The 26112-nt window shown below is 37.0% G+C and overlaps 1 protein-coding gene across 2 annotated transcripts in view; it reads right to left on the bottom strand.

Annotated features, from left to right (window-relative positions):
- Positions 1 to 24581, bottom strand: part of LOC132155158 (CDK5 and ABL1 enzyme substrate 1-like) — a 31492-nt gene extending 6911 nt beyond the window's left edge. Inside the window, exons 1-6 of one of the 2 annotated variants that reach the window (XM_059564013.1) lie at positions 23908 to 24581; positions 13116 to 13187; positions 12159 to 12251; positions 10857 to 10934; positions 639 to 744; positions 309 to 462 (exon numbers count right to left, since the gene is read on the bottom strand). In XM_059564013.1, the coding sequence (XP_059419996.1) occupies positions 309 to 462; positions 639 to 744; positions 10857 to 10934; positions 12159 to 12251; positions 13116 to 13187; positions 23908 to 24449 (1045 nt within the window). In that variant the 5' untranslated portion in view covers positions 24450 to 24581. The remainder of the gene's footprint in view (positions 1 to 308; positions 463 to 638; positions 745 to 10856; positions 10935 to 12158; positions 12252 to 13115; positions 13188 to 23907) is intronic. The other variant, XM_059564014.1, reaches the window with a different exon arrangement.
- Positions 24582 to 26112: the final 1531 nt, after the last annotated feature.

Below are 26112 nucleotides of genomic sequence, written 5' to 3'. Positions count from 1 at the left end.
AAGAGAGGGCGAGAGAGGACAAATAAACAGATTTTTATGTCCTGATATCACGTAGTACTCAAAACAAATACACTACTTAATAAATATGTAGTTCTACATTTAGAACAACATTATGTAACAATTGTATGATAAGCATTTTGTATCAAGAAGTTTATGACCTTGCTCAAGGCAGCTTAAAAAATAGCACATTATTAAACAGAGGTCTTACCAAAATGCTCATTAAAACCAAACAAACGGCCCCTTGTCGGGACATATTAGGGAGATTGAGGGAAAATGAAAGAGCCATGACAAGCTATTGGCACACACACCGGTATCAAGGCTACTCTGGTTACTGTTGGCACGTGCCAGGCTGAGGCTGCGGTGGCTTGCATTGCGAGACTGAGAGAAAGATGACGTGGAGTCGATGGTGTTTCGACGACCCAGGACATTGGTTGGATACAGGAACTGTGTGTATGACACTGTCTATGAGGAGATTTACAGAAACTGTGGTCAAATACTCATCAAGGTTAAAGATGGTCATAAAATGCATGTACATGCAAGAGAAAAGAAGGTGAAAACAGAGATTGTACAGACATTGTAATAAAAAAGTTAAATATCTGTAATTAACAACACTAAAAATAAATTATTTGTATTCTCACCTTGCCATCAGCACCCAGTTCAACACCCTCCAGGCCGATCACCATCTCCTTGGCACTCACGCCACCCGAGGGGTGTCGTTGACGTCCGCTTTCTGCCTTCACATCCCTGCTGGGGCAAGGGAACATCTCAGAGCCCCTCCATAGACAGCAGTCTGCAGTGGCAAACATGCTTCATGCCACAATAACCAGCTGTGCTCACCGCTTGGCTATATTATTTTTAATTCAGCTTTAGAAGCATTCAAAATTGCATGTAACATTTTAAATGTTTGGTTTAAAGAGGAAGAAAATTGGTGTTATTGGTGTTGTTTTTAAACCAAATCCTATACACAACAGTGTTTATACACTAAAATTATAATTTAATTAAGTGCATCATAAAATCAAACTGGTACAACAACAAAGAAATGAGTTAAAAAATTAATTGCAATATTATTGTCTCATGCCCTAAGACTCAAGGTGAATGGATGGATGGCTAATATAGCATATATAGGTTATTTCCAGGGTCCAGGAGTAATCAAATAAAGAATTTAGGGAAATCTTTTAGGTAAGTTAAGATGCTGTTTTTAAGATTGCATTACAGCTGTGTTAAATTTCAAACCATTATGTTCCATTCATGACATGTGGATTATTATTATTAAAATTACGAAAACTTTACAATTAAAATGAAATCAGAAAATAAAATCTAATTTAAAATATTAACAAAAATTATTTAAAAATTCAATAACACTGTACTAAAAGAACCCTGGTTACTTTATTATTTAAGGAACTTTATTATTTAACACTATTTAGCCTGTTATCTTCACATAGGTCAAAAACAAGGGCCTCAAAAAACAAACAAGTGTCTATAAAGCTGTTAATAGCACCCAGAAGTCACAGTTATGTTAAAAAAAAAGTGTTTTAGTCATTCAACAAGTTTTGCTCGTTGCTGCAACTTATTTATCTAAAGTAATTCTACTATCATCATGATTTGTTTGCAGTATTCTAGAGGATTTAAGGATTATTTGATGATATGTGATGATATGAAGCAGAAGTACAAACAATATTATCTAGAGCATCTGTAAATAATGTTGACATTTTGTCAATGCATAAAGGATCACTACAGAGGAGAAACAAAACACAAAATTAAACACTGACGTGAAAGACCAACTTGCCAGGCACAGTGGCCATTTTAATTTGGAACCTTTTAAACCTCAAAAATAATAATAATAAAAAGCATAGCTAACATATTCATGTGCAGACTTAGAAGCAGAGTCTTCTTAGTAGGTAACAGACAGAACTTCACATTAGCACAGAGTATTCGTGAGATGTTTAGTGATGCATCAATAATCTCAGATCCCCTGAGGATAGACAGTAGTTGTAGGTAATAAGTGCAGGAGCCTTTCAAACAGCTTGGTGAATGGAAAAGCATTAGGCAAGAACTAACAAGAACAGGTGCCCTTTTTCAGGAGGAGTCCATGGCAACTCCTAGGTCCATTGTGGATGAGACACATTCTCTGCTGTCCCATAGCTAATTATCAGTTAACCAGACTCATTCCTTCAGTCTGCTGACATAAAACTTGTGTTTGTTTTAGTTTTTTAGCACTAAATCTGGAATACACATGCATCTAACACTCCTCGGCCACTGGTGGTGCTGATGCAAGCAGAACATGTCCATAAAATTGGCACTGTATCCAGGACAACCCCACTTAGATTGTTCTGTCAATTCTGTGCACTTTACTTCCAATCAGCCAAGCCAAAACATCAATGGAATAAATCATGCTGAATATTGCCATGGGCTATTCATCATACTGAATGCATAACTAAGCAGCCTCAGTTATATAATACCATATATAAAGGGGGTCCAAATGTTGGAGACCCCATTGAAAACAAAGAAGCATTCAGCATTTCAAGGTCAAATTTAATCAATCAATTAAGCAAATCTGCCTACATTCTAATCAAAAAGTATAAATATGAAACAAAATATGGACTAAAAATATGCAACTTAAAAATCGTCATGCCAGCGATACACTTTGTAAGGAAGACATTCATATTTAATTAGAATAATGCAAACTAATGCATTTTCACTTGGGATCTAAAACTTTTGGACTCCATTGAATTGATCCATATACCATAATACAGAGAGGCTTTTTTCTCTACAAGGATTTTATCAACTTTCCAAAGAACCTCAATAAATGCAAGTGTAGCCATAAAAAGGACGTTTGAATGGAATGCCCTTTGTCCAGTTAATCACAATTTGTATCACAAATTATTTGCATGCTGTTTCTGTTAAAGCATTAATATTAAAAATCTTTTTTGTAGTGAATAGAATTATGAAAAGAAAACATTCTGCAGTAATTCATTATTAATAAAAGTATATGGATGCAGATACAGCGGGACTCAAGGTCTACACCTTCCCCCATGGAGCCAAATCCCAGATAGTAACAAATCCAATGATTCAGATTCCCTCAAGTTACTATCATTAAAAACAAGCCAACGACCCAAGCAGTTCCACTCATATGCTCCGTAAACATAAATTTAAGTAGGCCTCAATTTTAAACTTTAAAGCTAAATTGGAATCATTAAATGGAAGTAGCTGTTTTCTAACAAGTTTCTGTCTTAAATTTACACCATTAGCTGAGCTGTGGTTCTCCAATATATTTAAACAAACATACAATTGTAGCTCTCACTACAGACCTACAAAATGCTTATTTACAGCTGTCTCTGCATATTAAACTGTGACAGGAGAACCCATTTTATATATTACAGAAATAAATTGCAAGCTTCAGCCTTAAACAATGGGAAAGCAGGCAAATCCAATGCACAGGTAAGAAAAATGTCCCATTAGAAGTTAGATGAAAGGTTTGTTAAACAAAGTGTCATTCCCACTCCCTGACTGTGGGTGTCGCTGTGGGTCAGTGTTTTCTCTACTTTCTGTTGGCCTTCTGTTGCTAATCGTAGCTCCGTGTAGCTGTTTTTATTTATTTATTTTTTCTCTAGAATCTTTATCTTACTATCACTCTCTGTTTTTTAAATTGATAAAATATAACTTAATTCAAACCATATTTCTGATATTATCGATCAATCTTATTAGATTAATTTTGATCGTTCACTTTTATTTTATATCCATGAGTGCAGTACACCTGCAAAGTGTTAGCACTCGTTAGTTTGTCATTAGCGTTTTCATTGGAACCTATCATTGTTTTCTTTTCTCCTCTCCTCTCTCTTGCTCCAGTTTTTCACAAGTTCATCAAACAACCACAGTAATCATAGCTGCCAACTCTCACGCATTCAGCGTGAGACTCACGCAACTGACCCAATTCTCACGCTCTCACGCCACACCCCCATATTCTCACGCAGACTCGTGCAGCAGTGAGAAAAAAAATTGCGCCGCATGATCTCGCAAAGCAACTCGCTGAGAGACCAGACAGACAGTTTAGTTATTTTTTTTTGTGACAATTGTGAGGGAAATACACAATTTATTCCCATAAACTGTGTAGTCAGCCGTTCTCCCTCCCATCTGAACCGTGTGAATTGTGAACGCTGGCACGTCAGTGAGTTACAGGGTTCTTCTTGTCTCCGTCCAGTTTAGGCTAGTAACTAATAGGCCTATGTGGTTACATACTGTAGTTTATATAGAATTAAGTTAGAATTAGCAGAGTTGTTTGTTGCAGCAGCACTGAGCAGTTATTTTACATAACTTTATCATAAAAACAGTATCTGGACATGCCTAGTACGTTAGGGCTATCAAAAAAAAAAAAGAAGAGATTTTCGAATATTCGTCAAATTTAAAATAAAAATCCACATTTTTAGGTGTGCATTAAGGAGGCTGCTTTAAGGCCCTGCCTGGGTATACTTCACATTCCAAGCTTTCCAAAGGCGGATGAGCTCGACACGCAGTACCACTTCTGTCTCATCATTCACCTCGTGCATGCACTGTTGTACGTCTCATAAATTGCCTGCACGCGGGCGGGGGGTGCAGCTGTCCGCGAGCCCTCTTGATGATGAAAATGACATATTGCAGCGTGGATGCGGACGGCCCAAGTATATTTTGGCCTTTATCAGTGCAGCTCGAGATGCGATGACAATGTAAGTTTCATTGCATTATAATTTTCATTTTTAGCCTTTCCAGTTAAAGCCACTAGATGCAGTGCTGCAGCGACGTTCTTTCAAGATATTGCGGAAAAAAAGAACAACAATGTGGAGAAGACGTTGTTTACATCAAAACCTAAATCAAGCTGTTCACATAGAATGCATTTCGCACACTCGCATCTCTCACAAGAGAGCCGGATGTTTAGAAAGCCATGTAAAATTAAAATGAACTTTTAAAAAACTTATCTCGAGAAATTTATGGTGGGTTTTTTCCATCCCACTGCATCTCATGTTTTTAAATGTAAAATGGACTCTGTGATTGGCTTTTCGCGCTCTGTATTAAACTATGCATGTATACATGATGCTGTTTTGTTTATAGTTGTTTAAGCAACTTAATTATAATTGGTTTATAAACATTTTTTTAAATATTATTCACTTAATAGTCATGTATTCTAATGCATTTATTAAACGTGCATTAGTAATATTTTGCTCGATGCGCCCTCTTGTGGCATCAGGATAGAAGCAAAAAGCTTCTCTTTACCCTAACTGAAATTATGCATTTTAAATTCGAATATAATTAGAATTTTGATAATATACAATTATTCGAATTTAGTTTTTCAGCCATTTTGACAGCCCTAATGTAGTAAATGTTAATTATTGTTTTATAAGAAAAGAATGTCAAGTCAACGACATCCCATATTAAAATGATTTTATTTAAATCAATCACAACTCATCAATCATGATATTTGATATTTGGTGGTGTCAGTATGGATAAATTTGAATTTTCTGTTATAGGATGTTATCTAAAGTGTCAGGGACAGGCAAGAAAAGAACGCTTGTATCAACCGTCCACACTTCTGGTAATGCAAGGATTTTGTGTTTGTATTTTTTTCCATACCAAGGCACGCCCCTCCATAAGCCCCTCCCCCATAACAAAGCCACGCCCCCAGAATCTCACTCTAAGCTGAACTCAAAAGTTGGCAGCCCTGCGTAAGAATATTTCATCAAGCACAGTGAGTAATGGCTTCTCCTGCTATTGTTATTTGCACCTCTTGCCACATGTACAGTTTATCTATCTCTGTCGCAGATGAGGGATTCACATGTGATAAATGCAGGGAAATAGTTAGGCTGAGAGAGAAGATTTCAGAATTAGAGACACGCATCCAAACTTTAATTGAGGACAGTAAGAATGTTAGGGCTCTAGATACCGCTTTAGATGCGTCTAGCTCAGGGATTCCTGTACATTGTTCGGTTCCGGAAACAGAGCCCCTGCAGCAGGGCAACTGGGTGACAGTGAGGCAGCGTAGTCGTGGGTCAAAACACCGCTCTTCTGTTCCGATCAAAACATTAAACAGGTTCTCCCCACTCAGTGATGCACCCACTGAGAAACCTGATGAAAGTGCTCTAGTTATTGGTGATTCTATTGTACGGAACGTGAATATAGAGACACCAGCCACCATAGTCAAATGTTTACAGGGAGCCAGAGCGCCTGACATCTTGGCAAATTTAAAAGTGCTGGCTAATGCTAAACCTAAATACAGTAAGATTGTTATTCATGCCGGCGCTAATGATGTTCGACTTCGCCAGTCGGAGATCACTAAAAATAACATTAAAGAGGTGTGTGAACTTGCAAGCACGATGTCAGACACTGTAATATGCTCTGGTCCCCTGCCTGCTTACTGTGGTGACGAGATGCATAGCAGATTGTCATCACTCAATGGCTGGATGTCTAAGTGGTGCCCACAGAATAACATAGGTTTCATAGACAATTGGACGAGCTTTTGGGGCAGAACTGACCTGTTGAAAAGAGATGGTCTTCATCCCTCCTGGGGTTGACTAACTTGACTAACTGGGGCCCAGGTCAGGAAGCAGACAGACTGGCTAAACCGACCATCTGCTAGCTGCCTCACGTCACAGAGGTCAGCTAATTCTCAGCACATAGAGACTTCTTCACCTAGATATCACACTATAGAGACTGTGTCTGTTCCCTGAACTAGAAAATACAAAAAACGTCCAAACCAAGTTAAGATTAACAATTTAATTGAGGTTCAACAAATAAAAAACAGATGCAATATGGATAAACAAATGAAAAAGCTTGGCTTATGAATATCAGATCCCTTTCTACGAAAACACTTTTTGTAAATAATATGATCCCTGATCATAATATAGATGTGCTCTGTTTGACTAAAACCTGGCTAAAACCTGATGATTACATTATTTTAAATGAGTCCACCCCCCAAGATTACTGTTATAAACATGAGCCGCGTCTAAAAGGCAAAGGGGAGGTGTTGCTTCAATTTATAACAACGTTTTCAGGATTTCTCAGAGGGCAGGCTTCAAGTATAACTCATTTGAAGTAATGGTGCTTCATATAACATTATCCAGAGAAACAAATGTTAATGATACATCCCCTGTTATGTTTGTACTGGCTACTGTATACAGGCCACCAGGGCACCATACAGACTTTATTAAAGAGTTTGGTGATTTTACATCCGAGTTAGTTCTGGCTGCAGATAAAGTTTTAATAGTTGGTGATTTTAATATCCATGTTGGTAATGAAAAAGATGCATTGGGATCAGCATTTATAGACATTCTGAACTCTATTGGGGTTAGACAACACGTTTCAGGACCTACTCATTGTCGAAATCATACTCTAGATTTAATACTGTCACATGGAATTGATGTTGATAGTGTTGAAATTATGCAGCCAAGTGATCTCAGATCATTATTTAGTTTGTGCAAACTTCATACAGCCAAAATTGTAAATTCTACTTCTTGTTACAAGTATGGAAGAACCACCACTTCTACCACAAAAGACTGCTTTTTAAGTTATCTTCCTGATGTATCCAAATTCCTTAGCATATCCAAAACCTCAGAACAACTTGATGATGTAACAAAAACTATGGACTCTCTCTTTTCTAGCACTTTAAATATAGTTGCTGCTTTACGCTTAAGGAAGGTTAAGGAAAACAGTTTGACAACATGGAACAATGAGCATACTCGCACCCTAAAGAGAGCAGCCCGAAAAATGTAGCGCAGCTGGAGGAAAACAAAACTAGAGGTATTTCGTATTGCTTGGCGGGAAAGTAACCTATCCTACAGAAAAGCATTAAAAACTGCTAGATCCGATTACTTTTCTTCTCTTTTAGAAGAAAACAAACATAACCCCAGGTATTTATTCAATACAGTGGCTAAATTAACGAAAAATAAAGCCTCAACAAGTGTTGACATTTCCCAACACTACAGCAGTAATGACTTTATGAACTACTTTACTTCTAAAATCGATACTATTAGAGATAAAATTGCAACCATTCAGCCGTCAGCTACAGTATCGCATCAGACAGTGCACTATAGACCCCCTGAGGAATAGTTCCACTCATTCTCTACTATAGGAGAGGAAGAATTGTATAAACTTGTTAAATCATCTAAACCAACAACATGTATGTTAGACCCTATACCATCTAAGCTCCTAAAAGAGGTGCTTCCAGGAGTCATAGATCCTCTTCTGACTATTATAAATTCCTCATTGTCATTAGGATATGTCCCCAAAACCTTCAAACTGGCTGTTATTAAGCCTCTCATCAAAAAACCACAACTTGACCCCAAAGAACTAGTTAATTATAGACCAATCTCGAATCTCCCTTTTCTGTCCAAGATACTAGAAAAGGTGGTATCCTCACAATTATATTCCTTCTTAGAGAAAAATGGTATATGTGAGGATTTCCAGTCAGGATTTAGACCGTATCATAGTACTGAGACTGCTCTCCTTAGAGTTACAAATGATCTGCTCTTATCATCTGATCGTGGGTGTATCTCTCTATTAGTTTTATTGGATCTTAGTGCTGTGTTTGACACAGTTGACCACAACGTTCTTTTGCATAGACTTGAACACTTTGTTGGCATTAATGGAAGTGCATTAGCATGGTTTAAATCGTACTTATATGACCGACATCAGTTCGTAGTAGTGAATGAAGATGTATCATATCGATCACAAGTGCAGTATGGAGTACCTCAAGGCTCAGTACTAGGGCCGCTACTCTTCACGCTTTATATGTTACCCTTGGGAGATCTCATCAGGGAACATGGTGTTAGCTTTTACTGTTATGCTGATGATACTCAGCTCTATATTTCTTCACGGCCCGGTGAAACACACCAATTTGAAAAACTAATGGAATGCATAGTCGATATAAAAAACTGGATGACGAGTAATTTCTTACTGCTAAATTCTGAAAAAACAGGTGTTAATTATAGGACCTAAAAACTCTGCTTGTAATAACCTAGGACACTGTCTAAGACTTGTTCTGTCAATTCTTCGTCATCAGTTAGGAACCTAGGTGTGCTATTTGATCGCAATCTTTCCTTAGAAAGCCACGTTTCTAGCATTTGTAAAACTGCATTTTTCCATCTCAAAAATATATCTAAATTACGGCCTATGCTCTCAATGTCAAATGCAGAAATGTTAATCCATGCATTTATGACCTCAAGGTTAGATTATTGTAATGCTTTATTGGGTGGTTGTTCTGCACGCTTAGTAAAAAAACTACAGCTAGTCCAAAATGCAGCAGCAGGAAGTATGACCATATTAGCCCGGTCCTGTCAACACTGCACTGGCTCCCTATCAAACATTGTATAGATTTTAAAATATTGCTTATTACTTATAAAGCCCTGAATAATTTAGCACCTCAGTATTTGAATGAGCTTCTTTTACATTATAATCCTCTACGCCCGCTACGTTCTCAAAACTCAGGCAATTTGATAATACCTAGAATATCAAAATCAACTGCGGGCGGCAGATCCTTTTCCTATTTGGCGCCTAAACTCTGGAATAACCTACCTAACATTGTTCGGGAGGCAGACACACTCTTGCAGTTTAAATCTAGATTAAAGACCCATCTCTTTAACCTGGCTTACACATAACATACTAATATGCTTTTAATATCCAAATCCGTTAAAGGATTTTTAGGCTGCTTTAATTAGGTAAACCGGAAACCGGGAATACTTCCCATAACACCATATGTACTTGCTACATCATTAGAAGAATGGCTTCTACGCTAATATTTGTCTGTTTCTCTCTTATTCCGAGGTCACCGTAGCCACCAGATCCAGTCTGTATCCAGATCAGAGGGTCACTGCAGTCACCCGGATCCAGTACATATCCAGACCAGATGGTGGATTAGCACCTAGAAAGGACCTCTACTGCCCTGAAAGACAGCGGAGACCAGGACAACTAGAGCCCCAGATACAAATCCCCTGTAAAGACCTTGTCTCGGAGGAGCACCAGGACAAGACCACAGGAAACAGATGATTCTTCTGCACAGTCTGACTTTGCTGCAGCCTGGAATTGAACTACTTGTTTCGTCTGGTCAGAGGAGAACTGGCCCCCCAACTGAGCCTGGTTTCTCCCAAGGTTTTTTTCTCCATTCTGTCACCGATGGAGTTTCGGTTCCTTGCCGCTGTCGCCTCTGGCTTGCTTAGTTGGGGTCACTTCATCTACAGCGATATCGTTGACTTGATTGCAAATAAATGCACAGACACTATTTAACTGAACAGAGATGACATCACTGAATTCAATGATGAACTGCCTTTAACTGTCATTTTGCATTATTGACACACTGTTTTCCTAATGAATGTTGTTCAGTTGCTTTGACGCAATGTATTTTGTTTAAAGCGCTATATAAATAAAGGTGACTTGACTTGACTTAAATATATATTAAAAAAATAGCTGTACAGCTGCAGATCCAGGATAATAAAAAAGCCTGTTCTAAAAAAAACTAAACAAAAAAAACTGTACAGTCAAGTGTGAGGTCTATATAAAGCATGCTCAAGCTTGTTGGTCAGTCTTAGTGAATTGAAATTACAATTAGCAGAAAAATCTGGACAGCTATGCATGATACAAATTTTTTTACAAATGATCTGTGCACAGGGTCTAAAAACTAGTGAATAATCAAGGACTCTTTGATAAAACATCCAAATAATAGATTTAAAAAAATAAAATGAAATTACTTTAGGACACTAAATGTGTATTTTTGGACCCATTCCTATTCCTTATGGCCAGGAAAAATATTATAATAGAAAGAAATGGGAGGATGGGAAAAGTGATGGGATAAAAATGAGGATGATGAAGAGAACATTTACATGCTGAAGAATACATACCCTGTTTGGCTACAATCTCGATAGGGCAGGACAGAAAAAACACTATAGAAGGATCTTCTGCCACTGATAAGGACTATCCTATAAAGACAAAATGATACATAAACTAATTGAAGTGAACTCTGTCAATATAGAGGTCAGGACCACAGGCAAAGATGAAGAGATACACAGTAAATAACTGATATGAAATAGTAGGCCTATGTCATAAATATATATATAAATATAATGTGGGAATGTATCTGAAAGAATAGAAGCAGAAATCAAAAAAGAAAGGCAAATTGCCTGTAAAAACAATCTTTGAAGTAAATTCAAACCTGACTGAGACCACTGAGAAGCAACCATGTTTACAAACAAAGGATTTAAAAATGAAATATTCTGCCAAGGCTTTTCAAGTCCTATTTTCTTCAGAAGTTCATGGACCGCTAATAAATGATCTAAAGCACAAAATAAACAAAATGTTGGATCAAAGTACAGACCCCCAAAAAAACGTTTTCCTCCTTTCTGGCACATCAAACACTGCAGTTAGCTTTACAAAACAAAGGTCAGCGATTTCACTGGAAGACTGCAAATGTGTGTATTTTATGGATTTTCTCAAAAGCCTAAAGGAAAAACAATTCTGGTCACAACCTCTTGTTTTCCAACACACTCATTACCATTCAGATAAAAGACAGCATCTGGCTAGCAATCTATAATCAATTATATATATACATATACATAAATATAAAAATAATATTAATAATAAAAAAAACACTAATAACATGCCTCAAATATGTTTTTGGTTTCAGAGAGTGTCTGCTCTGTCTCCTACTATCAATTTAAAAGACTAGAGGGTCATTTAGGTATAAAACTATCCCAAACACACACTGATGAACATCTGCATGAAAGTAACAAAAACATATTGGCCTTTTCCAGTTTCTACAACCTCAACTGGCCATGTTTTTAAAAAGAAATGAAAAGAAAATGTATGACTTATTCAAATGTAATGACCTTATAGAACTGGAAGAAATATGGTGGTTGCAATATTCACATTTATACTGGAAAGATTCCATCAAAAAGGGAAATCATTTTGCAAATTGAATTTCAAAAGTTATAAATAAATACATTAATTAATTAATTAATTCATTCATTCATTCATTCATTTATTCATTTAAAAAATAAATACCTGAAAAGCAGGAAAATCTATAATAAATTCAGCAGAACTACTGGAATAAATTCAGGGGGAGTCTTTTGCAGAAACACTTGACGTGTGGGTGCTGTTCTCTACAGGATTTCTGTGTGTGGGCTGTTGGGTAGATGTGAGCATACCTTCCATTGCGCATATCATGTTGTCTTAGGTTTTTGATGAAGTGGACCTTCTTGAAACTCTTTGGTCGGGGTGAACCAGATAAAGTTCGGCATCTAAATGAAACAAAGCAGAGTCAACACTGTTCGTTTAAAAAACAATACTGATATTCTATTGCCAACATATACACACTATATTGTGAATATCTGCTAAATGTAAAACTATATGACTAGAAAGCATGAAGAAACTAAGACATTCTATACATTTCACTGTAAAAAATGTTAAGCTGTAAAGCTGTTTTGAAACAATGTGTATTGTGAAAAGTGCTATCAAAAATTAATTTAACTTGACTTCTGACTTAATGTGTTTTCTTACACTTGCGGTTGTTCTACTCTCTTAAAAAAATCCTAGTCTTTATCCTAGTGTAACAAACTTCAAGTACTTCTAGTAAACCAGAATATGTCTGAAGAGACCAGTCTTGTTAAAGAGTAAATAAAAAAATTTTAAACATAAAATACGTGCGAAATCATACCGAACAGCACTAAAATTACTTATAATTAGGGATGCACAATAAATGTCGGCCGATATTTAATGCTTATCTTGTCACTTAAGGCGGTTCTGTAATCAGCAGTACATTGCAAAATATGATCGTGGCTTGGCGCAGCTTGTTAGTGAACAACGGCTAGTAGTAAATGCTACTCCAAATGAAATCACACATGTAGAGATTTACAGCTGATTACAGAACCGGCAATTCTGTAAAGATGCACTTTAAATATCGGCTGATATTCATCGTGGATCCCTACTTTTAATAAATCACTTTTAAAGTAAAAAAGTTTACACAATGTTATCTGAATGAACAATTAGATGGGCTACCCAAGCAATCATTTATCACAATCTGTCAGAATCACCCATGTACGAAGTAACGCCTCTGGCCATTGAAAAGTTTCTGCAGAGAACAATTATGGTCCTACTGGTAATACCTGCGTAGAGGGGCGTTCTCCTCAATATCCTCCAGAGTCTCCAGTGAGGAACGCTGGGATATTAGTCTTCGCCTGCAAATGAACAATAAGGTAAGATGTTGTGGTGCTCCATTTATTAAAATTACAGTCGTAAACTTTTAGTAAATTCGAATTTGTTTTATTCCTCGAAGACCATAAATGTGTGCAAATTTAGCTACTTGTAAGGGAATGAGAAATGGGAATGTTGCAACCAAGACTCAAACCAGAATGTCAGTCTGAATGTCAATCTTACATGTGCCATGACCAGCACACTTACTCAATTAATCAGTTCACTAGTTTTTTTTTTTTTTTTACCACACAATAGGCTTATGTACAAAAATAGCAACTGCAGCATTTCGCACACCATCAATTGTGTCAAACATGTAAGCAACTTATGATTTAGTACATTACCAAACAAAGCTTGAATTAGCGCACAACATTGTGAGCTTTAAATAATTATTTTAAATTCAGGTTAAAGTTTCACATTAATACCAAACCTGTTGCAGCACAAGTGTTTGACTTTGTTATTTTCCTGATGTACTATTATATCACACACAGAATGTTCCAGAAACAAGTCACGGCTCCAATACAGATATCAGATACACTTTCACATAACACATTCCTTCACACAAACTGAGGTAAGGATGAACATCTATTAGATTTCTGATAAGGTACCAAACACCAGGAAGATTGAGAAAAAGCCTCATTAAGTAACACTTGTTTCCATTTCAAGACATTATCATAAGATTTTCTTCCTCTACGTTCACACACCCTAAGCTCAAGTTCTTCATATATGCTTTTAAAGAGCAGAGAGCAGCACTGAAAAGCAGGTCAAGCATGGCCTTGTTACAAAGACCTGAATGCTTGTGTTCCTGCCAAATAAGCTCTGAAATCAGACCAATAACAGACACCAGATAAGAGTGTGACCACTGCAAATATACACTGTCTGTAGTGTTCATTCAAGCTCATTCTTCTTTCCATTTAAGTCAAGTAACTATTATTTATATAGCGCTATATACAATACAGGTTGTTTCAAAACAGTTTTACAGTGATAAGTTAATTATTAATTCAGTTCAATTCAGTAATTTTGTCCATCAATTATGGAATGAGTTTAAGTAATCTATAAAGCAGCTCTGGATAAAACTGGATGGTGTCATCATGAAGCGGAGTTCAGTTCTCATCCAATAGTGTCCGTGCAGTCAAGTCACAAAAATACAGCATACTGCCAAATCTTAAGTGATAGTGGTTAAGTGGTTTGTTCATACATCAATAATAACAGACTCATGCATGCCTAATGTACAACTCTTGTGTCATTGTCTTAACTTTGATTACAATCATAATCCATCAAAACAAATACTACCACTAGCGCGACCCTGGTTTTCTTTATACAAGTGATGTAGTTTGCGTATAATATGCTCATGCATCAGTTGGGTGATTTGAGCTGCCGTTCAGATCGCATTTCACACAGCAGAATCAGAAACAGCTTGGGCTGCGCCGAAATAAATACAGAAAATGAGGGAGGTTGAGCTTTAAAGCCAAATACACACCGAAATGAATAATTTACTGAAATCTGGACTTGAGTCACTATTCTCTCCGCCATCTCTGATGTAATCGACCAGGTTTTCTTTGCATTAGTGCTGTTATAAACTGACTGCCTGAATGTATTCACTTACTGGATCCTTGCACTGAAAACTTTCTAGAAGGTTTATCTCTTGGCCAAAAATCTGCTTCTTTTACTTTTTCAAAGTATTTTTCCACTGTAGGGTTAATTTATTGATTGGAAAATGGATTTCAGAGATATAGGGCCCTATTTTAACGATCTAAACGCAAAGTGTAAAGCGCACAGCGCAGGTAAACTGAGGGCGTGTCCAAATAAACTTTTGCTATTTTAACGACGGAAAAACGGTTGGTGCGCCCAGGCGCATGGTCTAAATGGGTTGTCCCTATTCTATGAGTAATGGGTGTTTTTTGGGCGTAACGTGCCATCTTCCATTCCCTTTAAGAGCCAGTTGCGCTCGTGCCATGATGAATTTGCTATTTACACGGCGGAATTTGGCAAGCACAAAGAAAGAACGAGTCTCCGAGATGAAACGGAGCTGTTCGTGTGCGAGCAAATAGATAGCGTAATTCTGATACATGTGATGACTATCCATTATGACATAAAGGCATATATATATATATATATATATATATATATATATATATATATATATATATATATATATATATATTTAATTAGCTTACAAAAAATTCTTATGCATTGCAGTCCTTTAATTTGTAATATTTGGCATGTTTGTGTGCTGCTGTGCGTCCCTGTGTTTAATAAGCAGCATGTATGTGCGTTGCGGACCTGCCTATACTAACACGCTCTTTATATAACAAAGAAAAAACATTGCGCCACACTTTAGACCAGGTTTGAGTTGGTCTATGGTGCAGTCTATTTTCAGCTCCTTAAAATATCATTGCGCCAGAACACACCTCTTTTTTTGACCAGCACGCCCATGGGCACACAAATGAGCGCAAATGCATTTGCTAATTAAACGACGTGGCGCTGGACGGGAAAATGCGAACAGCGCTGGACTAAAACTAGCAAACACACTTGCGCTGCGCCTTGCGTCGCATTGCGCCGGGTGTATTATAGGGCCCTGAATCTCAAGGTTTTTCTGCTTTCAAACTGCATATAGTTTATGTAGATAAACTGAATAATTGGCACTAAAAAAGACAAATTTCCATATAGTGCAGGTTAAAGGGATGCATTGCATGGCCCAAAACATACTCTATGTTAATACTAGAATGTGATGCTTCAAGCTATGAAAGCTCAAAGTCACATCTTCCCTGACGAAATGGAAGATAAATGTATTAAAGATAGCAGCAGCTATGAGGTGCATTTTAAATGTCATTTTCTTCTAAAATGGAAAATGGCAAATGCTTCAGTGTAACCAAAACATAAATTTTAATATTACACTACTGATACTAGTAAAATGTATATACTCATACATACAGTACAACAGAGTACATGTTGTATATTTACATGTTGTTATTGGTTAGTGCACAGTGTCTAGTACATCATTTTGGACAAAACTAGTTTTCCTTTTCAGTTCAACTAGTGTCAAGTCAGTAAATAATCAACAAGTTAAGCTACTTATCTAAGTACTTTGCATGTTTTTCTGCTCTTTGTGTTTTTCCATTACAAAAACATCACAAAACTACTTTGTTGAATTTTACTCTTACAGGGAGGAATTTCAAAAACATCAGAAATTCATGACCCCTTTTAAATTCTTTTAAGGACATCTCAATTTCAAAAGCTGTCTGATACTTTGATCTAACAGAAGTGAATGAAAAACTGTGTGTTCTGGGTGATTGCGGTTTAAACTACTGGAATGGTAACAAAACACTGGTCATGACCAGACCAAATTAAATTACCTCAGTCAAAACATCAATACACAACACGTCTAATGTTTATGAAAGGCTTTTCAATGTACAAGGCTATAGCAAAGACTTAATTCTCAGTTTATCTACAGCAGGAATTACAAGAGTCATCCACTAATAGTAAAAGCCAAGAAGTTCTTGCATTGGGCCCTTACCATGCATAGAGCAGCTTTCTAAACATGAGAGGGTTACTAGTTTATGAACTTGAATCGTAAGAGCAGCTAAATCTCACATTATGCCATTTTCCACTGTATCCTCATACATGCCATACTCTATTCCTGCCACATCTGCCTGCCATTCTCAATCCTTAAAATACCACCTTTCATTGTTTTAAGTAACCGGTGGGATCTAATCCCCTAAAAGTCCTTTGTTCCTGAAAACTCTCAGGATAAAAATAGAACAACAAGCCACAGCAGCCTTTTTTTTTTAAATCACATCTTGGCAAGAATTTGCTGGTTGCAATTCCTGCCACATCCAAACCAGGTTTTAAGGTTTGGTTTAAAACCTTCTCCTGGCTTAATTTGTTTCACTTGAATAGATAAAATATCAGTGTAATCTCTCAGCAATAGCAGCTAACCACACAATAAAAAGGAAAAGCATATGGTCTATCCAAAACATGGCTTGTTTCAATGGTTATGGAACATATCCAATAATGAGTCTGGAGGAAATGTCAATGTTTAGTTAAGAATAAATAAGGTGCAAAACTTAAAAATCATATCACAATATGTGGGAAAAGGATATCTAGGACAATGTACATCATATAAATAATGTTCACGGTTCTTGCTTTTTCTTTCTGTCCTAGGGCTGGGCGATAGGTCAAAAATATTGTATCGATAATCGCCTTTAAAAATATTGTGATATCCGATAATATGTCTACCTAAGCCCCATCTCCACCACGTCCCGCCCCCACCGAGACAACATTGCCGACATGTACCATAAATACACACCATGTTCAGTTTGGTCTTAATTATTGCCAGAAAGTTTTTTTTACTTTTCTTATTTTGTGCTTAAATTAACAGAAAACATTCACTTTGCTGTTGTTTTGGTGTTGCTAATAATTTCTCCTTGGTTCTTATCAAATTTGTGCTTGAAATGAATTTCAGAACTGTTGAGGGAAAATAATAAAACCCAATTTTTAGTTCAACATGGTGAAGTTGTACATTCTGGCGGTGATTGTAATAATGATAAATGCATGTTGATGTCATATAATAATGTATTAAATAAAATACGCATATTTTCAGATGTTTGTCTTTCTTTTTGGCATTATCTCCTGTGTAGACAGAAAATTAGACACATTTCATGATGGTAAGTTTAATTTCTTTAATTATAACAATTGCAGCGTTGTTTTTAAACTTGTAGTCAAGCTATAACGTATTTGATATTTATTTTATAGGCCCATGACTAAAATCATGCAGGGATTAAAAACTAATTTTGAGCAAAAACTTGAATAAAAATAACTGCTTTATTTATTTATTTAGGAGCATGGTCATTTAAATTTCATTTTTATAATTTTTATTTTATTAATCAAAATACAATGTCCACAATATACTGTAATATTCAGTGTTGGGCTGCTAAAACTCTGAACGCGTGCAAGGGCAAGATTCGATGCTTAAGTCTTCATCCGTTGGCAAAAAAACTTTATAGTTTTGTTGCAATGAATTAAGAATTTATAGTGCTATATCACAGTTTAATTAAACAAAATTCTATTGTATAACACGGTTTTAAAAAATCTGTATAAACATTAAACAGAAATGTGCGCTGAAGGAATTTGCGTCTTTTAATTATACCTGTCAAGCTTGTGGATTTTCATCATTATACAATCTGGTTCAATAAATATTCAGAAACGCATGCAGTGCTACTTTTTGTCTTTTTTCTGTTTAACTTTCTGTTAAGAAATGGCCTATACCCTAAATATGGATAAATTATATTGGAACGCATCTCCAAAATAATCACATAGACAAATGCACATTGCCATTACAGAAGACAGCGCTTAACAACAGGCAAATAACATGTAAACTGAGGTTAAAAAAGTGTTTCAGTCAAGAACATTGAGTGATTTTCATTTATTTTGTTCTTGATTAACATTACAATGACTGTTGGTTGACAGCGGTTGCTGTCAATGCACGGATTCAATACACCCTTGTTTTCTTTCTCAACTCTTTACGTTCACTTAAGACATAACATATTGTATTTATAAGATATTTTGATATATTTCTGTGTGTATTTGTCCATTCGAATGTGTAAGAATGTGAGAAAGAGAGCTCAGTCAAGTGTTCGCATATATAAGCTTTTGAATGTTGAAACAGTGAAACAGTCATATCGCCCAGCCCTACTCTGTCCCATTCATGTACTTTAAAATGAATTGACAGTGTCTTTCTGACTATTAGTTGCCTACTTTAACAGTAACTTTTGCAATAGTAGTTCTACAATTTACTTCGTGGTCTAAGAGATTTGGACTTGTAATCCAAAGGTTGCGAGTTTGAATCTTGGGCCTGCAGGAATTGTAGGTGGGGGGAGTGAATGTACAGTGGTCTCTCCACCTTCAATACCATGACTGAGGTGCCCTTGAGCAAGGCACTGAACCCACAACTGCTCCCCGGGCGCCGCAGCATAAATGGCTGCCCACTGCTCCGGGTGTGCGTTCACGGTGTGTGTGTTTTCACTGCTGTGTGGGTGCACTTTGGATGGGTTAAATGGCAGTGCACGAATTCCGAGTATGGGTCACCATACTTGGCTGTATGTCAATTCACTTTCACTTTCTTAATGAACAGGACCAAAAAATAATATGAACACGATTAGTTATGCCCTACTTTAAAGTAATCTTTTAAATAATTAAAAAAATATGCCATGTGCTTTTATTATATTATTTGGTGCCATTTTGCTGTCAAAGTTTAAAATAATGCCTGTTGATTTTGAATAATGACTTAAACCATTTCTCCAAGCCTTGTAACATAATGTGCTCTGTAACACAGTTACACTACTTGGGATCAAACTAATTAAAAGTCAATTAGGTCCACATTCGAAACCAAAGGCTATTGAACACTAATCCCCATAATGAAAACTATTTAACACTTATTTTACATAACATAGTGTGTTACAGTTACTTTTTTCCACATTAATATGGAATGCAGCATTATATAATAGATTACAGCTAAACCGATGCAATTTTTATAAACCTCTACTTAGTTGTCTCTGAGGCAATTGTGAGGTAAGATTAAAGCCAACACTAGAAAGAAACAGGCTATTTGCACAGATGTAAAGGCTCCCATTAGAATTAAGGAATTATAAAACACTACACTCTTCACATAGTTAGACCTGACAGTGCTGCAATAAAGCTTTTGTCTGGGCCACCCAATTGATTCAGACTGTAGCTTAACAAAAGGCCCTGAAGAACAGGATCATATAGGGTGTGTTTGCGTAAATGTCAGCACATGAAAGACAGAACTACTATGCAAAATCTCCCTTCACAGGCTGCTCTTGGCAGAGCATCTAAAGGTTTTGGTCTTCCTGGTGGAAAGTGGCAGACCATGCATGAGGAGGGTCTGGGAGAGGAAGTGGAAGAATGCAGGGAGCGGAGGAAGAAGGGGGTAAGGAAGTCAGGGCAGAAACTGGGCATCCTGCCTTTTTTGTTTTTATCAACTGCCCATTTAGTACAAGTACACTGTTTAAAGCTCAAATATGTAATGTTAAAATACTTTCTTGACTATTAAAAAAAAAATCTATGAAATTGATGGGAAAAAATGGCAGCTGTACTTGCCAGAACTTCAACTTTAAAAATAAGTTAGCAACATTTTAGCTTTCACAGATTGAATTTACAGTTACAATGTATAATCAAAGCTCATCACAATTAGCTTTTCCACAAATTGAGGTAAATAATATAAGTTGCACAGGGTCATGTACAAAAATACAAAACCACCATCATGGTAATACATATGACACTTAATGAATACAATAAACATTGATTTAACAACATAAGTTGCAACATAAAAACCTAATTTAATTAACTGATAAAGACAATAAACCGTTACTTCAGGATTTTCTGCCAAATGTAAATGTTTTCCACTGTAAATTTTAAGATGACTTTTTTCATTAAAAAACTGTACATTTACTTCACTGTAAAATGACCTATTAATTACAGTTTATCATCACATATAAAGGAACATAGCATTTTAGCATTTCATTTTTGTCTATTAAAGGGGTCATGAACTAAGAAACCTAAATTCCATATAAGAAATCATTGTACTTGTAAGTGTCAGAACTCAAAACTTTCTCGTTAGTCTAAAAACAGCTTATATTGAAGCCAATCTGCCAAAAATGACAGGTTGTGGAATGTGCCACTTAAAGGGATAGTTCACCCAAAAATTTTAATTCTATCATTAATTACCCACCCACATGTGTTCCAAACCCATAAGACCTTCGATTAACTTTGGAACACAAATTAAGATAATTTTAATGGAATCTGAGAGCCCTCTGACTAGGGCTGCACGATGTGTCGTTTAAGCATCAATATCGCGATGTACGAATCCACGATAGTCACATTGCAGGATGTGCGATGTAGGCTGTCGTAGTTGATCCGTTATTCATTAATTCACAGCCAAAAATCTCACACCGCAAACTAAAAAAGGTATTTTAGTTTTACAATATAACTGTATAAAAAACTGCAACAAATAAGTCTAGGAATATAAAAAATTATATATTAATCAGATAATCTCTTTACAACAAAACAAGTAAAAAACAAGCAACCGTCTAGGCATAATTATTATTATTAATAGAGACGTATTATTATTACTACATAGAGACATAGCTAAATCTACTGTAGGCTACAACATTAGCTTAATCTATTGTCAACTTACTCATGTTAAACCGAACATTTATTTTGATGAGTTGCCATGAAGATCTTTGAGTGTCTGTGTTTATGATATGACAGTTTTCTCAAATGAAACGGTAAATTCTCATGAAGTGACGATTTATGCGTTCGTGTCCTCATATAGTGACACACGGCAGGGACTACAAAACAGCGAGCTCCCGCGCATCTGCGCCCATAACCCACAGACATGTAGAATTTGCAGGAGTAATATTTAAATAGTATTTTGCAGTTTAATATTCACAGACACTAGTATATATATTCAGCTACAGTCTGGAGCCCAACTCTACTTAATTTGTGTTCTGAAGATGAATGGAGGTCTTATGGGCTTGGAACAGACATGAGGGAGAGTAATTAATGACAGAATTTTCATTTTTGGGTGAACTAACCCTTTAATGATGTGTTGCTAAATCCCACCTCCACAGATGATCATCAATGACTGCACCAACATCACTGGACAAAGAACAGTGCCAAATAATTATAACAAAAAAGGGCAGTTCATGACCCCTTTAAAAATTATTATTATTTTTTTTACAGTGGATTTCAGCTATATGTAGGTTGATTCCTGTGTAAACACACTCAAGTAATGAAGTGAGTATGGCGGTGGGACAACCCATTTAGATCAACCAATGGTAAACAACGGGAGAATTTTGGAAAACCTGTTTAAAAACAATCATTATTTTTACCATTCTTTTTTGGTAGCTCAAAAATGACACACTTTGCCTTTAAGAACACAGTGTGTGATTTATCAAAATCAGCAACAATACAGTTGTCATCACAAAAAAATATGGCTTACTGACACATGGCAAATCATCTCAAAGTTAAATGAAAAGGTGTATTTTTTTCCTTTTTGACCCATCTCTTAGTACCTTAGTACCTTGCACAAATAAACCAACAGGAGACACAAGAATTACTGTGAAATGAAGCAAGAATTTGTTTTAGTCCAGTGCCTGTTAGTACCACAATGAAAAACAATGACTGTCATGAGAAAACAGTTGTGCATAATATAATTTTTCTGTAATATGTTGTAGGTCCATTTTTGATTCACTCTTTCATTTACAAACACAAAAGAAAACATTGCACAAAAGTGCACCAAAGTGCAATACTGCACAGTATCTATATTCACAAAAATATTCCCTGCTGTCTCTCTGGCTCCAAAACAAAGTAACTGAACAAAGGACACTCAACTTGCATGCACGGTGTCTGTCTCATATTACAGCATGTTTATATGTTCACATTAAAGCACACAAAACAGGTGCATAAGATATGTGTGTGTGTGATGCATTCTAGAAAGAAAAAGCAAAAGATACTGTAACCCGAACATTCATGACTGCAGATTTGGTTGTGCTTTGCATGCATCTAAAGCAACAGTTAGAGCAACAGACACCAGTGCTATGGTTGTTTTGCTGAGATTGAAATGTTATGGTTATGTTGGATGGAATTGAAACTAATGTGCCTGGCAGACACTTCAGTGTTGCCACCTGCTCATCTCTGATATGACACAGTTGTCACTATGACCATGCTAAACATATTATCCTGGTACTTCAGAGATACTGGCTGCTGTGTGTTTTCCTTCAGAGGGCACACTTAGAAGATGAATATGCATTGAAGTTTTAAGGGCCATATTAGTAGATTTTTTACATCTTAACAGTTCTGAATATGAGAAAATATTCCTTTAAATGCTGCCAAAGAGGAACGGGATTAATCAAAACCATTAGTGATTAAATAAAGTTGTCTGACATTAAATGTTAAGATGTTTAAATTCTAGTTAAAATGTTTGGTTAGCACAAACATTAGATGAACTGAGAAATTCACCCATGCAAACTGTCATCGGCAGTATTCTCAGAATGCAGGTCACTTAGGATATTAATGAATGATGTACTGTAGAAAAGTCTGAATGGAGTTTATTGATTAGTATTTTTTTTTCAGGGATAGTGTTTATTGTGTCTAATGGGGCCATTAGTTCAATGTCAGATAATCCCCCATTTCAATAAAGTCTAGGTAATCCCTCACTTCACAGCTTCTATAATTGCGATGCATCATGAACACAAACAGTATACTGTATCAAAAAATTAATCCAAAAAACTGACCTATAAGTCCATAAAGACACCTAATATAAAGTGGGACCTGTGTACTCTATCTGGATTTATTAAGTTTAAAAATTGCCATAAGTGTCTTTACATTAGAGTATTAATTTTACAGTGTAAATGCAAACGTTAGTACTACTTTGTTGGTGTATTACTACTTTAAATTATAATTTAACATTATTAAAGAATTGTGTGTAATACAAAAACACTTATACCACAAAATACATTAAGGTAATTCTATTAAATATACAAGTAAATATCAATCCAAATTGCATTTATTTTAAAGAAAGACAGTACTTGTTTATTGTGGTTACTCTGCTATCATGTAAGTGAACTTGGCAAGTGATTTCAAACATCCTCTAAAAATCACCCTCATCTCAGTGCATACAGTTACCTGGATCTCTGCAGTTCCAGGGCAGAGTTGGCTATCTGCCCTCCATCTAGACCGCAGTAGTTCTGGCTGGACTGCCTGGTGTAGGACACAGGCAGGACTCCCTGAGTGTACGTCTGAAGTCTCCCTCTCGTAGCCGGTGGCACTGCTGAAAAGGGGGAGCTGAACACGGACTGGAGCACCTCAGAGCCGCACACATCCTCCTCCGCATCCGCTCCGCAAGCTGGAGGAGGAGCAACAGCAGCAGCAGCGGCCGCCGCGCTGGGACCCGTGATCCCTACCAGTAAACCAGCAGCTCGGGCACTGCCGAGAGCCTGGCTCGCTGCTGCGGCAAATGCCTGCTGGCCCACTGCAGAAACCAGGCTCTGTCTAGTCCTAGGGCTATCCTCATCCTCGGTCTGATTCTCCCCGTCATCCTGCACGGGTCGTCCGTCCAGAGAGATGTTGCTGAGGAATGAGAGTGCAGCTTGTCTCCGTCGTGGATCTATTACGCGCTTCCGTGTGTGCTCCAGACTGGAGGGCTTCAACTGCAGCGCGCTCGCCATTACGCGTGGGATAGTGCGTGTTTGTCAACGGAGAGGGTTCATAGTGATGTTTGGATGTGGGGTGAAATTGCTGGTCAAAGAGCCATGGCGTTGGCTTTTAAGTGGCTGCTGTGTTTCACTGTGTGTGTACAGAAAAGCTGGGTCACGTGTGTGCAGTATTGTGGCAGCAGTCTGACCAATTGGGCAGTCATGAGAATGGGGCCGTGTTCCAAAACTTAGTGAGTCGCCTAACTAGACAGCATGTTTTGCGCTTTTGGAATTGAGTTCAAAATTCTAGGCAGCATTTCTAAGAGTGGTATATTTCTTTTAGCTGAACGTCGGGTTCTGAGCACGCCCTCGATGCTAAAATGCTGTCTACGTTAGGCGGCTCGCTACGGTTTGTAACACAGCCTGCGTGTTTTTACCCTCTGCCTTCGTTTTTGTTCCGCCCTTCGGGCTACATGGACAGGACATTAAAATGTTTAGGTACGAACAGTAGCCTACAAGTTAGCACGAGATATTGATTTCCTTTTAGATGTCGTTATTGTGTCTTCAAACATTTAAAAATAAACTTCTTAAGACTTTTAAACGTTTAATATGTACGAATTTTACTTGGTTAAATAATATAGCCAAATACCAATAAATAAATATACTAGTAATAGGCTATCTTTATTAAAAAAAGGCCCGAAAGTTACGGATTGCAGCTTTAAGATGGATTGTGTAGTCACTGAACGTGACATGAGTATAAAAACACTGTATGAGTGTTAATGGATTCCACTTCAACCCAACTTAAGTACCTAATCTGAAATGACAAAACTCCACTTGATGGCACAATTTATGACATTAACAAACGTTCACTGACTTCCTAGTTGCACAAAAGACTGTCTGTTTGTGTGTGTGTGTGTGTGTGTGTGTGTGTTTAAAGACTCACAAACGTGTGATTGCAGTAATTTTTAAAGTCGTAACGCCATCTAGTGGTTAATAAAGGTATGTGCATATGTCTGGAAGTTATGTGGCGATTAAAGAATGGTTTCTTCGAGATGTTCACTAGAGGGCGACAGAGTGTAGCCTAAATGTACATGTGTGTGACCCCCCCCGCCCCCCTAAATACTACGAGTGAGACCAGGGGCGAAGTTTGTGAGGGGGATGGGGGGAGATAACCCCCCCCCCCCCAATATTTAAATCTAAGCATTACAACCCCCCCCCCCCATATTTATACCATGATCACAATATCAGGAGGCATACCCAAACTTCAACCCCCCCAATGTTCAAAACCAAATCTACGCCCGTGAGTGAGACAGATTCCCGTGATGAAATGAATAAGGGAGATGATATAAACCAGTGGTGAAATAGTCGAGATTCAAGTTCATTTGTCGTTTGTAACAGATACTCTGGAATTCTTTCGCAATCAGTTTTCTATCTCACAGGAGGCGTTTATTAAAGAAATGAGGTGAAAAGAGTGATGCAAATTGGGAAGACTGTCATGTGCACAGCTAACGTTAGTTACATGGTCGGATAGTTACTCTCATCAACGTACTGCATGAAATATTTGTACTTTAAAAAATTAATTTGTCATAATGCACGACAGCTTAAGTAAGGGCAAAAGCTGATTTAAAACGGTAGAGAGAAAAAAACAATATATAAATGATAGCACCTAAAATATACACTTTTATTTTCACATTAT

This window comes from Carassius carassius, chromosome 12, assembly GCF_963082965.1.
Source record: "Carassius carassius chromosome 12, fCarCar2.1, whole genome shotgun sequence".
In the NCBI taxonomy this organism is placed as follows: domain Eukaryota; kingdom Metazoa; phylum Chordata; class Actinopteri; order Cypriniformes; family Cyprinidae; genus Carassius; species Carassius carassius.
The sequence above is the reverse complement of the archived record's forward strand: the minus strand, read 5'-3'. Positions and strand labels throughout refer to the sequence as shown.